This window comes from Amyelois transitella, chromosome 30 (genome assembly GCF_032362555.1).
Source record: "Amyelois transitella isolate CPQ chromosome 30, ilAmyTran1.1, whole genome shotgun sequence".
Lineage (NCBI taxonomy): Eukaryota > Metazoa > Arthropoda > Insecta > Lepidoptera > Pyralidae > Amyelois > Amyelois transitella.
In genome coordinates, this window is record NC_083533.1 from 657,609 (window position 1) to 675,606 (window position 17,998).

Consider the following 17,998-nt stretch of genomic DNA (forward strand, 5'->3'; position numbering starts at 1 on the left):
TTTTCTTTTATTTCTATTAAAATCTTAAATCATACACAATTATACTACTATAAGTAGAGTGGCACAGGGTTGAATTTCTTATTTGTAATTTGTAATTGAATTAATTACACAAGTCCTGTGACTTGTAATGTCCTGTACTGTCCAAATCCCTGTTATATACATGTGTTTTATGCTTGTTTAATTAAAAAGAATCTAATTAATTATAAATACAATGTGCTTGGATTTATTCCTTCCATGAACTGCTAGGCCTAAGTGTCTCCCTTTTTATGGGTACTATACTAGGTACTACTATAACAGAGTATCTTTTTATTATATTGCGCAACACTATTTCTCCAGTAAACGAGTACAAAACATTTAGTCTATGACATGACAGTGGCCATTTTTCTGAAAAGTGGGAAGTGGGGAAGGGAAAAAAAGGTGATTTATGTCAAATTTTTCAAGGCCTGTGTGTGATGATTCCATTTTTTTACCAACGTGATAACATTTTCAACAATAAACCATTATTATTGAGCGGGCAAACCTCAAAACTAGTGAGTTAATGTGATATAAAATTGTACAGCGGTTTCGGGCGCCGCATAGTTTTGTATTTGTACAACAAAGCTTTTTGAAGATGGGTTATTATTGCACCGTACCACAATGCACATCGCTTGCCGGCAAGACGAAAAACGTGAAGTTCCACCGTTTTCCACGCGACGAGACAATGGCTGACAAATGGAATTTGATTTTGAAGCGCGGAAAGCCATACACAAAATATTCTAAAGTTTGCAGTCTTCATTTTACCCAGTCAGATTACAACGTTACAACGATGGGTGAGTGACAAAAGGCTGGGGTTTTCCCAAACACTGGTATTGCTTCACAACAGTGACTCACATAATCACATGAGAAAACTGTTTCCCTGTAAACTCCGTATTTTTTTTTTTTTGTAAAAGACTATGGTTACAATGACCTTGTATTTTAGTCATATTTACAAACAAACATACACAAATCTATATTTTAGTCTTATTGGAATCTTATCTGATAATGAGACAATTCATTGCCAAGTGCTTTAGAGAATTATGCACACTGCTTTATGTAAAGTTTAATGTCAAATTTAATGCCAATTTCGTATGAGCAAGGTCAATAATATGAAGTTAAACAAAGTTTACAGTGCCATTGTAGGATGCAGTATAAAACCAAGTTAAGCATAAATTTGATTACATATCAGACTTATTTGTTGACTGTTATGACATCCATGGGAAAGAAATGGAGTGGTCCTATTCTTTTTTTTAATATTCTTTTTTCTATTGGTGCCGGGAACTACATGACATTATTAAGTTACATACAGCTGAATGTGGCTTTTTGAGATTGTGAGTTCTGTCTACCCTGTTAGGGATAAAGTCATGAATGTGTATGTATTCAGAACATAAAAAAGTAACTGTGTTTTTTATTTATCTACATAGCAAGTGGTAGGTACCAACAAATTAATTTTTTCTTATAATGTTTAACCACCTTCAAAAAAAAAAGGTTCTCAGTTTGACCTGTATGTATGTAGGTTAGGTATGTATGATATATTTTTGTTTTCCGCTCATCTCAGTTGTTGCTGAACCCATTTTGATGCAGTTTTCAGGAAAGTTTTTGTTACCCTTATGAGACATTTAACCGACTCTATAAAAGGAGGAAATTAATTGAAGGCTGTACTCTAAAATTTATTTAATATTTTTGAAATTAAAATCGTAAGGATTTGTGGGGAATGGTTTTTGTAACTATATCACTTAAAAATTCTTAAACTAAACTTTTGTTCAAAGTTAAGTGAGCATCCTACATTTATTACATTTCTCTGTTAATAAAGCAAAAAGTAAATAAATATTCACTTTTTGATCAAAATATTTTATTCTTGGACTTTCTCTTTCCATTAATATTCCCAACCACTATAGTTATTATATATATATAAGAAATTATGATTTTAATTTCGGATAAAATCGTCATGTCAGATAAAATGGCCTTATGATTTTTCCTTCTCTTTTTTTTATCAACTTCTTTCTATTAACTCAAAAATTAATAAAGTAATTTTCATGATACTGCAATAATCGCTTAGACATCAAGAACCTAATGGTAACTCTGATTACACTACCTCACTTTAAAGAATTTTACTTTGAAACATTAGATAAAAATATTTAAAGGCAATAAAGGTTAAATTGTAATGTATTTATTGATGGGAATAATTTTTTTGGTCCATCAGGAACTATATACATATTTATTTGTAATCAGGATTATATTACATTAATGGGAATGCATCCTAAATGTAAAACGAGGTATTACCAAGTAAGTTAAAATGTATATAGATTTATGGCGGACAAAGTCGCCGGCAGCAACTAGTTTTTACAATGTGGTTGATGTGGTAAAAGATGACATCATTGCATTATCTGGGTTATCAACTACAAGGAGGAAAAATAAAAACTAAACACATAATAATCACGTCTATATCCCTTGCGGGGTAGACAGAGGCAACAGTTTTTTAAAGACTGTAAAGCCATATTCTGCTTTAGTTATAACTTTGTGACGAAATTGAGATTCATATAGTGAGAGGATTCTAGCACAAAAGAAGAACCCCAAGTTTATTTTTCCCTTTATTGGCTTTTACAAATTGCATGTGAAAAGAAGCAATTGGCACTCATTCTGGTCTTGCTTTGCTACCAGAAAGCATGGAATTATTCCCTTATTCGCCTTTAAAGACATCCATAAGAAAAAGATGCCGAGGTCATCTCTACTAATATTATAATGATGAGTTTGTTTGTTTGAAAGCTCTAATCTCAGGAACTAATGGTTATAATTGAAAAATTCTTTTTGCGTTTATCGACGAAGGCTTTAGGCTATATAACAACACGCTGCAAGTATAAGGAGCAAAGAAATAATGGAATATGTGAATAAAACCGGGAAAATTATACATCCTTGAGGGCTCAATGATGCCCAAATAACTATTCCACGCAGACGAAGTTGCGATAAATATATTCTATTCTATTTTGAGTTCGTTGACTGGTAGAGACCCCATCATGCGATAATGGGGTTGCCATTGCAAATGATTTATTTCTTTTATATATAACTATGTACTATTTCTTGTAACTGTGTAAATAATTAAAGACTGGAGCGTTTAGCGAGCGTTGCGACTTAGCGTGAAATCATTCCCGCGGGGACTCCGGGATAAAAAGTAGCCTAAATGTTATTCTGGGTCTTCAGCTACCTACATACCAAATTTCATCGTAATCGGTTCAGTAGTTTTCGCGTGAAAGAGTAATCATTTATTTGTTGCTTCCTTAATTTAAAGTAACAAACATCCATACTGACATCCTGACTTACAAACTTTCGCATTTATAATATTAGTAGGATATTACAGACAAACAAATTAAATTTGTCTATATAGTGTATTTTTAAGTGCAATTAAAATTGAGGGTAAAAAAAACATATATAAATTAAACACAGGTAGGCAGAGACTGCATCTTTCCATATGCCACGATCCTTGCGATCCTTGCATAATACTTCTTTCGCTTCATCCACATTCATAGAGGCAATCACACTATTTTATTTTTTTTAGTCTAGATCATTTATCTGCCATTTATTAAATTAATAACAAATAAAAATAATAAGATTAATTTTGCCCTGAAAACCTTATCATTTAATTAAAAGTTAATACATTTCTTGTTAAATAATTTTTTAATTTGGTGATAATAAATTGTTGTTGATTGATAACTCTTTACTATTTAATCAGTAATCAAGTTTGGCTTCAATCAGGCTTTGGCGGCCTTTTTCGCGCAAGCGGCAGAACACTCGCCACTGTGTCACGGGAATCCCCGGTGACGATGAAAAATTAACTTTTCTTATTAGACTGGATCTTGGATTATACACACATATGTACATATATATTGTAATTATTATAGGCTTATATACTTGGGATTCCTCTTTTAGGCGATGGGCTAGCAAACTGTCACTATTTGAATCTCAATCTCTATTGTGGCGACATCTCTACGCCACACGTCACAACAATAAAAAATAAAATCATGTCATATCAGTCAAAAACAGCCGAAAACCTAAATCGCGCAAGGAAAGATTTAACGGATTGGAGCATATATACAACCTCCGACACAACATCGTCTGTCGCGCGGTTCCCCAGGCATAACACTTAGCCTGGCGGAAGATCTTCCCTTTGGTCGAGCCGAATCATCACTCTCGCTACACTATCATTAACCCAAACAGCTGAACATGGCCCATCAGTATTTTCAAGACCGTTGGCCCTGTCTACCCTGCAAGGGATATAGACGTGATTATATTGTATGTATGCACTTCGTTATGTTGAAGTTAATAAAAAAATATACTCGAAAGACTCCTCAAATGTTCCAGGACAATGGAAGACCCTGAGCAAAGACGCCATCCCCTCACAGAATTTGCCCAAGTTGGACGCTGACGGTAATGTTATGGTGATCAGAAAGAGTCGCACCATTAAATATAGGGATTCTACGCAGAAGAGGGAAGAGTTACACAGGTGAGATTACCCCCCTTCTTTCTTCTGGCTTAAGTCCCGGTGGCATCCTCACCACTCAAATTCAAAATAATTCAAAATTTTTATTCATTATTATAGGATACTTCATATCGCTTAATAATTGTCAAAACGTTTGGTTTCACAACATTGGTTGACGTCAAATAAATTACTTAAAGTTTAGTGCCGCTTCCAAGGCAGGTCAATGCAGAAGAAGCGGTAAAAAACTGCAGCATTTTCTTCAACAACGTCTCAACTTCACAAATATCCAAACTTAGAATGGAATGTGGAAGAATACATTGTTCTCACTCTGGAGAGGAGCCCGGGCTGTGCCTTTGACCATGGATCCTGGATTGGGTGAGTCCGGTTTTCACACGAAGCGACTCCCATCTGACCTCCGCAACCTTTGCAGGGGAACCTGACCCGTATTGGATCGATCATGGTTACACATCCAGATGCCTGAATGTGCAGGTTTCCTCATGATGTTTTCCTTCGCCGTAAGAGCATCGGTTTATAATTAATGTACATAACTTCGAAAATAGTCATTGGTACATGGCCGCGGTGGGATTCGAACCCGTGCGACTTCGTCTCCATGGAAGCCCTATCAATCCCGCGGGAACTCCGGGATAAAAAGTAACCTATATGTTATTCTAGGTCTTCAGCTACCTACATACCAAATTTCATCGTAATCAGTTCAGTAGTTTTTGCGTGAAAGAGTAACAAACATCCATACTGACATCCTGACGTACAAACTTTCGCATTTATGATATTAGTAGGATATATACGGGACGGTATATATTGTTTGTTTGTTTATAAACTCTTAATTGCGCATAAAAATAAATATAACAAATTACAAAACAGTTATTGGATTTAGAAGAATATGTACAATGGCGGACTTATCCCCAATGGGATTTCTTCCAGTCAACCAAAAATATATATATTTATTTATATGTACATGCTAATGCATTAAGTATTACTACCTATTTTAAATAAATTTATTTTAATTAAAAATAAGTAGTATTATACTACCTATTTTTAACAATTAATCTCCACGTCTTCCAGCGAGAAAGGTGAGAAATGGCAGATTCTCTCCCAACAACACCAAGCTACCAGTCTCACGGAGACTGTGATGAACGACTCGACCGATCCTAGCGTGAGTTACACATATTTCACTCTCATATTCATTATCATTATTGGAAAGGATGGAATTTTGAATTGTTTAATTCAAAACATATGTACAAACGAAACGAAAAAAGAAGGCACACTTTATATCTTGCCCATGGATGTCGTAAAAGGCGACTAAGGGATAGGCTTGCTGTGGCGCAGCGGCAGTACGCTTGTCTGTGACACCGGAGGTCCCGGGTTCGAATCCCGGCCAGGGCATGATGAGAAAAGAACTTTTTCTGATTGACCTGGGTCTTGGATGTTTATCTATATAAGTATTTATTATAAAATATAGTATCGTTGAGTTAGTATTTCGTATCACAAGTTTCGAACTTACTTCGAGGCTAACTCGATCTGTGTAATTTGACGCGTATATACCTTTTTAATTTATATATTTTATTTTTATATTCATATCTTAGTCATACTTCGAGGCTAACTCGATTTGTGTAAGCTGTTCCGTATATATTTATTTATTTATAGCTTACATTAGCTGTGCCCGCGACTTTGTGTGGAATAGTTATTTTGGTCATAATGGGCTTCAATGATCAAGGATGAATAATTTTCCCCCTTTTTTTTGACATTTTCCATTATTTCGAATTGAAAAATTCTTTTTGCGTCGAATAGACCATTTGTCGAGGAAAGCTTTGGGCTATATTACATCACGCTGCAACTATAAGAAGCAAAGAAATAATGGAAAATGTGAAAAAACGGGAAAAAATATTCATCCTTGAGGGCTTCAATGATGCCCAATATAACTATTCCACGCGGACGAAGTCGCAGGCACAGCTAGTTCAGAATATTTATTTATTTAGGGACCAACACGTTACATGATTTTATTCTAAAAAATACACTCACAAAGTTATATTCAAGCATGCAACCCCATTGCAAGTGAGAAAAAACGTTAAAAAAAAAATTAAGAATCAATATATCTATGCCGTGTGGTTCTCGGCACCAATACAAAAAAGAATAGGACCACTCCATCTCTTTCCCATGGATGTCGTAAAAGGCGACTAAGGGATAGGCTTACCTACAAACTTGGTATTCTTTTTTAGGCGATGCGCTAGCAACCTGTCACTATTTCAATCTCAATTCTATCATTAAGCCAAATAGCTGAACGTGGCCATTCAGTCTTTTCAAGACTGCTACCCCTACAGGCTCTGTCTACCCCGCAAGGGATATAGACATGACCATATGTATGTATATATATTATATGTATATCTCACAACCACAGTGAAATTATATAGGTAGTACCATTTAGTTAAAGAAATAAATTTATATATTTTTTTAAATTTTTTTGATGTCACAGATTGCCTACCGTCTACAATCGCTATCGACCATCGCCCACGTTGTGTCGCCAAAAACAAAGAAGCAGGATGCGTTTATGCAAACAGATCCAATTCAATCTGAAGAGGACGACTCCCAACCTAACAACAGCTACAGCGAGCCATCAGAGAAGTCCTACGCGTCCGAAGTGGCCCCGGAGTACCCAGCACCAGCTCCACAGGAGTTCCCCAAGAACTACGAGCTCCCGAAGGATTATACCAAGAACGATGAAGATTTCATACCGAGAACGAACGAGGAATACAATAAAGAGGCCGAGAAATATGCACTGGAAAGGAAATCTCACAACGGCTATGAGAAACCCGTGTTGGATGGATTCCATAAAGATATGCTCGGTGACGGTTATCAGAAAGATGTGTATACGTTCGAGAAGAGTTACAGAACGGAGTATTATCACAACTCTGGGTATCAGGACAGCGTTGAGATGCTGAGGAATCAGCAGCACAATCTCCAGATATTGCAGGAACAGCACAGTGCCAATGAGAATCAGAATTTTTTCAACGAGAACCATATAAAGCAGGAGGTGGATTTGAACGCTGACGAGGATAAGTTTATGTTCGACAGGAATAAGGATATAGGTGAGTGAATAACTCCCGTCTCTTTTACATGGATGTGGTAAAATGCGACTAAGGGATAGGCTTATAAATTTGGGATTCTTGTTTTAGGCGATGGGCTAGCAACCGGTCACTGTTTTATTAATATTGGGAAATCATTTATTCGTTCATTAATATTAATCACGTCTATATCCCTTGCGTGGTGGACAGAGCCCGCAGTCTTTAAAAACTGATAGACTATGTTCAGCTGTTAGGCTGTATGATAGAATTGAGATTCAAATAGTGACATGTTGCTAGCCCGTCGCCTAAAAGAAGAATCCAAAATTTATAAGCCTTAGTCGCAATATACGACATCCACGGGAAAGAGATAGTAGTGTAGTCCTGTTATTTTTTCTATTAGTGCCGGTAACCACACGGCACACATTAAATTATTATTGTATGTATATTATATGTAATTATTGTCCTAATGTTATAAATTTTCAGAAGCGAACAAGCCAATGGACGGCCATTACGTCCATCAACGTCTAATGGAACAGCTGCAGCATCACGTCAAGCAGGAACCGGATACTAATGCAGGTATTGAGCTCATTATTGACTTATCGAAAGGTGCCGTGTGGTTCTATGCACTTCATATTAGAATCATTCCCGTCTCACTCCTGTGGATGTAGTAAAAGTCGCGTGTATAGGGGAATATGCGCACATTTATCTAGTGAAAGATTCCGTGCGTACATATTAGTCACGTAGACAGAGCCAAAAGTCTATTGGAAAGGCTATGACCATGAATAGAATAGAATAGATTTATTTTCAAAATTGGACACAAGGTATCACTTATTGACGTCACATCACTCAAATCTAATTATAACTACTGCCCCTTCCAAAGCGCATGTGTAGAAGTAGCGGCGGAACAAACTACACTGCAGCATTTTCATCGGACGTCAATGTACAAATATAGATCTCTTAAATCTAAATCATGGACGAATGCACATTGTCTACATTAAAATACATGAATGAATGTAGAACTAGTTATTTTAATACGAATATTTCGTCAAATAAATAAAGATAAAATAAAATATGTACACACTGTACAAATTATGTCAAAAATGCACAAGCATTTAAGAGGCCATTATGTCAAGCTCGGGCCACACATGTTTATCATTAATATAATCCTCGGTGCTGTAATAGGCTTTCCTACAAAGCTCATCTTTAATGTACTTTTGACTGACTTATCGAAAGGTGCCGTGTGGTTCTATACACTTCATATTAGAATCACTCCCGTCTCACTCCTGTGGATGTAGTAAAAGTCGCGTGTATAGGGGAATAGGCGCACATTTATCTAGTGAAAGGTTCCGTACGTACATATTAGTCACGTAGACAGAGCCAACAGTCTCTTGGAAAGGCTATGACCATGGGTAGGTGTATGGTTTAATGATGGAAGGCGACTAAGGGATGGGATCTTAGTCGCCTTTTACGACATCCATTGGAACGAGACCAGACGGAGTGGTCCTGTTCTTTTTTTTTTATTGGTACCAGGAACCACACGGCACATGTATTTATGTATTTTTAACTATGAAGATTACTAGCGTTTTCATTTGACTCCTCTCGGGTGTGACTATCATTTATTTATAATAAGATAATCTTCATAAAGCCAAACAACTAAAACTATATGATTATATTCTCCTAATATTATAAAGAGTACCCGAAACCGCCGAGGTTGCATGAAGAGAGTTATGAATGTGAATGAAGCGAAGGAAGTGTGCAGAGATCGTGGCAAGTGGAAAGAGGCAGTCTCTGCCTACCGCTCCGGGAAAGAGGCGTCATTTTATGTATGTATGTATGTGCCGTGTGGTTCCCGGCACCAATATAAAAAAAGAATAGGACCACCTCCATCTCGTTCCCATGGATGTCGTAAAAGGCGACTCAGGGATATGCTTATAAACTTGGGATTCTTCTTTAAGGCGATGGGCCAGCAACCTGTCACTATTTTAATCTCAATTCTATCATTAAGCCAAACAGCTGAACGTGGCCTCTCAGTCTTTTCAAGACTGTTGGCTCTGTCTATCCCGCAAGGGATATAGACGTGACTATATGTATGTATTTATTAAAGTGTTTATATTGATTTTAGCTTGCGAGCCGGTACTTCAGCCGCAAGGGAGCCCTTACTATCAATCGAACACGCATAACAATGCGACAGGTATGACAAAAAAATATATATATATATTTATTACTAGCTGTCCCGGCAAACGTTGTTTTGCCATATAAATATTTTTTAAGAAATTTGTAGTTAAAAAAAAAACGTTAAGGGTGGACAACCTTTATCACTTAGGGGTGTGAAAAATACAAGTAGGCCGATTCTCAGACCTACTCAATCTGCTCAAAAAATTTCATGGGAATCGGTCAAGCCGTTTCGGATGTCGTAAAAGGCGACTAAGGGATAGGCTTACAAACTTGGGATTCTTTTTTGGGCGATGCGCTAGCAACCTGTCACTATTTGAATCTCAATTCTATCATTAAGCCAAAAAGGTGAACGTGGCCTATCAGTCTTTTCAAGATATTCAAATTAAGGACGTCCTGGTAAAGGGTCAGGTCAAAAGTACCCGAAACCGCCGAGCTTGCACGAAGGTAGTCTCTGCCTACCCCTCCGGGAAAGAGGCGTGATTTTATGTATGTATGCATAATAATTTAAAGTGTGCCGCGTGTGGTTACCGGCACTAATAGAAAAAGTTACAGGACCACTCCATCTGTATGTACGTAGAGTATATTTCATTTCGCCTTCGATTCATTACTTCATTTTTATTGAGGCTTCTGTGGCGCAGCGGCAGCACGCTTGACTGTGACACCGGAGGTCCCGGGTTCGATTCCCGCCCAGGGCATGATGGGAAAAGAACTTTTTCTGATTGTCCTGGGTCTTGGATGTTTATCTATAAGTAATAAGTATTTATTATAAAATATAGTATCGTTGAGTTAGTATCTCGTAACACAAGTCCCGAACTTACTTCGAGGCTAACTCAATCAGTGTAATTTGTCCCATATATATTTATATTTAATCAAAAAGTTCATGTAACCATATACTCATAACCATATATTAATTTAGAAAGATCTATAAGTAATAAGTATTTATTATAAAATATAGTACGTATCGTTCAGTTTTGAACTTACTTCGAGGCTAATTCAATTAGTGTAATTTGTCCCGTATATATTTATTTATATATTTATACTGAATTTATACTGAATTTGCCGTGTGGTTCCCGGCACCAATAGAAAAAAGAATAGGACCACTCCATCTCTTTCCCATGGATGTCGTAAAAGGCGACTAAGGGATAGGCTTACAAACTTGGGATTCTTTTTTAGGCGACAGGCTAGCAACCTGTCACTATTTGAATCTCAATTCTATCATTAAACCAAATAGCTGAACGTGGCCTTTCAGTCTTTTCAAGACTGTTGTCTCTGTCTACCCCGCAAGGGATATAGACGTGACCAATGTATATATATATATATAATACTGGATGGTGGCGCAGGGTACGGCGCGGGCGCGGCGCGGCCGGGCGCCGAGCTGCTGATCGCGAAGCAGAACGCGCTGGCGGCGCACACGCAGCTGTGTAAGTGTTCACCGTTTGTGTAAACGCTTCTGGACTGTTTTATGTTACGGTTTTTTTATTTTTTGAGGAACGGAACTCACTTTCTGATTGGATAAGTACTGTGCTGCCCTGGTATAACTAAAATGCCGTTATCTGTCAAATCCTTGTTTTAAGTAAAACGTCAAAAATGCGGTAAAAATTTAAACTGATGCCATTCATCAATGAGAACGCCTATTTATGACTTAAAGGTACCAAAATTTCGTATATACAGATCGAAAGAGATTTTTTTTCTTATTCTACTGGTAAAAAAGGTGAAAATCCTGATGTCAGATAACGGCATTTTAGTTATACCACGGCAGTGTTCACAATGGCAATATTTTGCAAAAGCGTTATGTGAATATGCTATTGGTTTACAAACTTATGTTTATTGAGAGGAAAATGCTGCAGTGCAGTTTGTTACGGCTTCTTCTGCGCTGACGCTTTGGAAGCGGCTGCAAACTTAGTGTTAAGTTATTTATTTGACGTCAACTAATGTTGTGAAACGAAAAGATTATGACAATTATTGAGTGATGTTGAAGTGTCACTTAATAATGAATGAAAGTTTTGAATTTGAATTAAGCGCTTGTCTGTGACACCGGAGGTCCCGGGTTCGAATCCCGGCCAGGGCATGATGAGAAACTAACTTTCTCTGATTGGCCTGCGTCTTGGATGTTTATCTATATAAGTATCTTTTATAAAATAATACTATCTTTGAGTTAGTATCTCGTAACACAAATTTCTAACTTACTTCGAGGCTAACTCAATTTGTGTAATGTGAACCGTATATAATTATTTTTAAAAAGCACTGTGTTTTTTTGTCTCTCCACAGGGCAGAACACTATGAAAAGACCATTCTTCTATAGTGACAGCCCTCACTATAATGGATCGCAATTATTGCATAGATACGAGGTAATTGAACACTTTAATATTATTAAATGTATTCTGTATGTCTATATGCTACATCTTCACGACTAAACCGATGGGAAAGACATTAATTCAATTTCGTATGTAAAACATAGATACATACCTACATATAATCACGTCTATATCCCTTGCGGGGCAGACAGAGCCAACAGTGTTGAAAAGACTGGCCACGTTCAGCTGTTAGGCTTAATGATAGAGTTGAGATACAAACAGTGACAAGTTGCTAGCCCATTGCTTAAAAGAAGAATCCTAATTTTATCCCTTAGTCGCCTTTTACGAAATACATGGGAAAGAGATGGAGTGGTCCCATTCTATTTTCTATTGATGTCGGGAACCACACGTCATACAAATTAAAATATATTTCAAATTTATTTTCCTTTTTTTTTTTTCAGGAATCAATTTCAAGAATCCTACAGTGATTTGACATTCCAAAGGTGATTTAAAATATATATATAATTAAAAAAAAATCTCTATTCGACGAAAATCTCTCGGGTATTTTGTAATATTATTATTATAAACGTGCGGCCTCTTAAAGAGTAACTTAAAAAATATTTTGAATGTGCGTTTGTGAAATATATAAAAAAAAATTTAAGTTTTTTTCTGTTTTTTTTTATTGCTTTTACTTAAATTAGGACTAAAGATTCTAATTCATAGATGTTTTTCATATATTTCTTTTTTTTTAATAAATACATTATTTTTTTTTTGTCTAGCGAAGCTAGATTCCTTTGCAATGTGTCAATTTTTATATTTGTTTTTGTTTTACCATGCATGGTTACCATAGTTTTATATTAAAATAAAATATATTTTTATACGGCCGCACAGTAGTTTCGAAAAAAACTACAACAAAATTTAAAAAAAAATGTACAAATTATTATATAAAGAGTTTCATATGCTTTTCTTTTGTGTACAGTTTTTTTTATATCTGCAATATATGAATGTTAACGTCTTATGTAGTAAGTTATACAGGTCTCAAAATAAATTCATTAAAAGCTCTTCTTTTTTTCATATTTGTATTTTCTTACATGCCATTAATGCAATAAATTAGAATAATTTTACCTTTTATTGTGCTAAATAAACAAAAAATAATACAATTATATTTCACTAGAGGCCGCCCGAGACTGCGTCCGCGTAGAACCCTCATCATAACATAACAATCAATCCCGCGGGAACTCCGGGATAAAAAGTAGCCTATATGTTATTTTGGGCCTTCAGCTATCTACGTATCAAATTTCATCGTAATCGGTTCAGTTGTTTTTGCGAGAAAGAGTAACAAAAATCCATGCTGACATCCTGACATACTCACAAACTTTCGCATTTGTAAGTAATATTAGTAGGATACTGTCAATTTTTGGTACATGCTAAATGCCATTGACTTTGACATTCATATATTGTACAGATATAATTATATTGTTGCCATTTTTTTTACATTTCTTATCAATAGGGTGTCTTAATTGAATAAGAAAAATTTTTTTTTTGTGTATTTTTAGTGAAGATATTTTTCTCTATAAACTATATATATAAATACATACATATATACCTTACTAAGTATGGCATTTATTTTATAATTTAGCTGATTTATTAAGTTTGTTTTTATTTTTAATATTTTTTTTTTAATATGAATAATATATATTTTACCACGTGTAAGTAGTTTTAACGGTATAGTTACCATATAGTAATTTTGGTCGGCCATTTTGATATTTTTATTCAGTTATATCAATAATTGATTGTGATCTAACACATGGGTGTGCATTGTCAGTTGACCTGACGCTCATTAGTAAGCAATTAATTACATTGTGTTAACAGATTTTCACATATTTTTTATTGATATGTCTAAATAATAATTAATTTTCGTGAAAAGGCGAGGGTACATGGTACTGATATGAAACTAAAATCGTTTCAAAGTCGCGTTATAAAATTTGAATACATAGGTTATATATACTTTAATTTTTATGTTAAAATCAGAAAACCATTATTAGTTTATATTTGTATTTCATCGTATCCTTAAATAAATCGTTTAAATTCTTGTGCCGTGTGGTTCCCGGCACCAACAGAAAAAAGAATAGGACCACTCCATCTCTCTCCCATGGATGTCGTTAAAGGCGACTAAGGGGTAGGCTTATAAACTTGGGATTCTTCTTTTAGGCGATGGGCTAGCAACCTGTCACTATTTGAACCCAAAATTCTATCATTAACCCAAAAAGCTGAACGTGGCCTATCGGTCTTTTCAAGACTGTTGGCTCTGTCTACCCCGCAGGTGATATAGACGTGATTATATGTGAAATTGTTATAAACTGATGCGCGACCGGATCACAGCGCGTGGCCCGACACGCACTTGGCCGTTTTTTGATCTGACATGGCGTACCTTCGCCTCTTTTCATGACACGAATATTGGGTGTACATAAAATTATTAGGTCGGTGATACATTATCGAATTTACGCGGCGTATGTGAATGTAGCCTTAAGTCGATAATTTTTTTTTAATTTTTTTTCTTTGTTGTATAATTGTCACAATTTTCATTGTAAAAAAAAAAAGATATTAAAGGATTTCATTCGTGACGGGCCCAAATATTTTCCTTTCAAAATAAGCACAATTATGATAGTTACAATCTGTTATGCTTTCATACACTTATCTGATTTTTTTTAAATTGTTAATTACATGGATTTAATTTTTTTAAAAAGATAAAAGAATACTAGTTAGTATATTGCTCGTGAATAGTGAGTGCCATAGTAGCCCTGATAAAGATTAATTTGTGTGCTCAATGTACGAAAAACATGTTTCAAAGTCTTTTGAACCCACAAGCGTCCCATTTTGAGTTGACAAAATGGTGCAATTCGTTTCGCATTACATGCATTACTAAAGCCGTGAAAAGATTGTAGTGCAAGCTATAAATAATTGTACTTTTATTGACTACTAGAGGCCGCCCGCGACTTCGTACGCGTGGAATCAATCCCGCGGGAACTCCGGTATAAAAAGTATCCTATATGTTATTCTGGGCCTTCAGCTACCTACATACCAAATTTAATCGTAATAGGTTCAGTAGTTTTTGCGTGAAAGTGTAACAAACATCCATACTGACATCCTGACATACTCACAAACTTTCCCATTTATAATATTAGTAGGATTACCACTAACATTTATTAGTCAATACTTTATCGGATGCAAATCAGCGCAGACGTATAATTACTTAAGAGTGTGGGTCTAAAAATTGTACATATACATTATGTAATTACAAATCTTTCCAAGCATTTTTATTGCGCCATTTTGCGAATGAAATTCCTAAAACATTTTCGCTCTTGCCAAAGTAAATTTCGATGTTTTAATTTTCATGGAACTTTGCTTTTTTTTTGGCGCCAATTCAATTTTTTTTTTCTTAATATTTTAATTTGAGGCGCCTGAAGAAACCTTGTTTCAAAGTCATTTTAGATATTAAAAAAGTAAAAAAAGATTTGTTTTGTAATAATGTAAAGAAAAATTAGTTTAAGTGTCATCAACCTCTTTGAAGAATTGAGGGAAATAGAGTAAAACCAGGGATGGGTCGGTAGTGTTTTTTTTTTTATTCTATTTTTCATAGCTGAAGTTAGTTTTTTTTCTTGGTGCTCGTAATCGTATTATCCCGAATTTATTGCATTTTATTTTCATAGATTTACGTTATTTTTTTTATATATTTGCGCGAGATACATGATACTACAGATTTATAGTGGTGCTTTTAGCCAATCAATTCACGTGTTTCGAATGAAACTCTCTGATTGGCTGATTTAAACGGCTGTTTCTGAACGTTCGCCTACTGGAAATATGATTTTCAAAATATGATCTCGCACCAGTTTTCAGGAATAACGTATAAGTTGACACATCTCATATTTCAAAATTCAGATGACAACTATGTGCAGTCAACCGCATATCAAGTTACCCTGCGCGGAACTCTATGACGCGGTAATAAAGGCGAATTTGCAGTGAATTTAGGTGGCTTGATATATTCTAGTAAAGTCAAAACGGGAGAAAAATCTAACCAAATAGTACAAGAAATACTGAACTGATAACAAAATATGATGAAACAAAGATCAGTTAATTGCAATCCCACATTTGACGCGGCTTAAATAAATAAATAACGCAAGGCGAACATGGGGATATTGCTTAAATACAAAAAAAAAATTGCGCCAAAAAATTTCTCATCTGTCATCTGACTATTAATAAATGTGTAAACGCGCACACGTAGATCGACCGCTAGTTTTGAGTTTTTTTTTTTTATTTTATTTTTTTTAAGATTTTCGCGTTCCATCGTGTACCATAGGTTAAGGTAAACTAAGGCATGCGGGAAAGTAGGTATATTTTGAAATTGATAGAGCGTGCAATTATGTTTTTTTTTTAATTTTCATTTGTCTGCGGACACAAATTTAGACCAAAAAAGTGTAATTTTTTAAAAGTGATCATGAAAAATAGACTTTATTTGTCTTTATGTTTTATTATATAAATATTTTATGTAACAGTCAAGGTTTTCAAAAGGAATTAAATTATGTCTTTCTTGAATATTTTGACGATATCTTTTGTGTCCCAATCCCAAAGCCATATTTATTTCTAGATTATTATGTATTTTATTTTTTGCATTTTTATCGCTAATTTGTGTAAGTGAAATAGAATCAGTGTGCCAATATATATTGAAAAGATTTTTTTAGAAAGATTAACTTTTTATAAAATAAAATTGTTTCATTATTTACGTTCCTTTTATAAATTTGTTTTCAGTTAAAATTTTTGATAGTGTACGCTCTAAATAGACCAAAGCTGTGAATAACTTGATGTAAAGTCGTTGTTAAGTGAAAAATAAAAATTATGCTTTTACAATATGTGGCTTTTAATTTGATCCTGACGCTACCACACATTTATTTTATATTATTACAAGAATTGGACCATGTTGATAGCGAGACAGTGGAATGAAAAAAAAATTTAAACGGATTTTTTTTAAATCCCAACTCGTATTACATATTTTTCATAAATACAGAAAATTCACAAAACACTAAAAGTTTAAAATAATTGGTAATTTATGCCCACCGCGCGCATCACGTTAAAAAGAAGGTATAGTGTTCGCAATGTATCATTAATTTTCATTTACATTTTGTGAGTATATTATTTCGGTATTATTAGAATTTTAGCCGACACCGACTCCAAAAATTCATGTAGGTAGATTAAATGTATCGCTCGATAAAAACTGCGTCGTGCATGCCAAGCTAGATCCGTAAAAAGTCGTAATCGATGTAAGTACTTTACATTATGGATTTAAATTACATATTAAGTAGTTACTCTTACTACTTACCATGATGTACAATCAAATAAACTTACATTAAAAAAACTACTGGCAGAATTGAGAATCATCTTTTTTGAGGTCGGTTAAAAAGCATATAAATAGGCTATTTGACAAAGTTCTAAAAACTATCTTAGGGTATTTATTTGTTTATAAGGAGCCCTACAAAAATACTTTTCTGCCTTTATTACAGCTATTTTATTAAAAAATCGAAAAAGAAAATGAAATATTCAAATATGCCGCCAAAACGCGACTTTTAGCAATATGGCGGCCATGGCATGCAGTGACGTAAATTTCGTGTAAATATCATACAAAGCTTGTTGGTGTTTCGAAAAGTTTTGATTTTCTCTTGTTTTATTTAACTTTTGCCACGTCATATGTCTGAAAATTATTAAAATGAATTCCTATAAATGTTGTGCAGTGCCTCAATGCACTAATACAACAATAAAATCTCCTACGAAACTGTTTTTTTCTATGCCGATGGATTTGAATATTCGCAAGAAGTGGTTTCAGATCATGATCTAAGATCAGTGGTTACCAAGATATACTTACATTGATGTTTTCACATTCCTCAGTTCGTATCTCAGCATAGAAATCTGGA

General features: G+C 34.9%; 1 protein-coding gene across 4 annotated transcripts; it reads left to right on the forward strand.

Moving 5' to 3' along the window:
• The first annotated feature begins 355 nt into the window (after positions 1-355).
• Positions 356-16,324, forward strand: LOC106136546 (uncharacterized). Of its 4 annotated transcripts, none has more exons than XM_060952888.1 (9): positions 356-809; positions 4,372-4,513; positions 5,570-5,660; positions 6,978-7,590; positions 8,050-8,142; positions 9,689-9,757; positions 11,082-11,162; positions 12,010-12,089; positions 12,497-16,324. In XM_060952888.1, the coding sequence occupies exons 1-9, from the start codon at positions 611-613 to the stop codon at positions 12,521-12,523; spliced, it is 1,395 nt and encodes a 464-aa protein (XP_060808871.1). In that variant the 5' UTR covers positions 356-610; the 3' UTR covers positions 12,524-16,324. The 4 variants fall into 4 exon arrangements, with proteins under 4 accessions (XP_060808871.1, XP_060808872.1, XP_060808874.1 ...); XM_060952889.1 differs by lacking the exon at positions 356-809 and adding an exon at positions 1,030-1,176; XM_060952891.1 differs by lacking the exon at positions 356-809 and adding an exon at positions 1,191-1,410.
• The last annotated feature ends 1,674 nt before the right edge of the window (positions 16,325-17,998 follow it).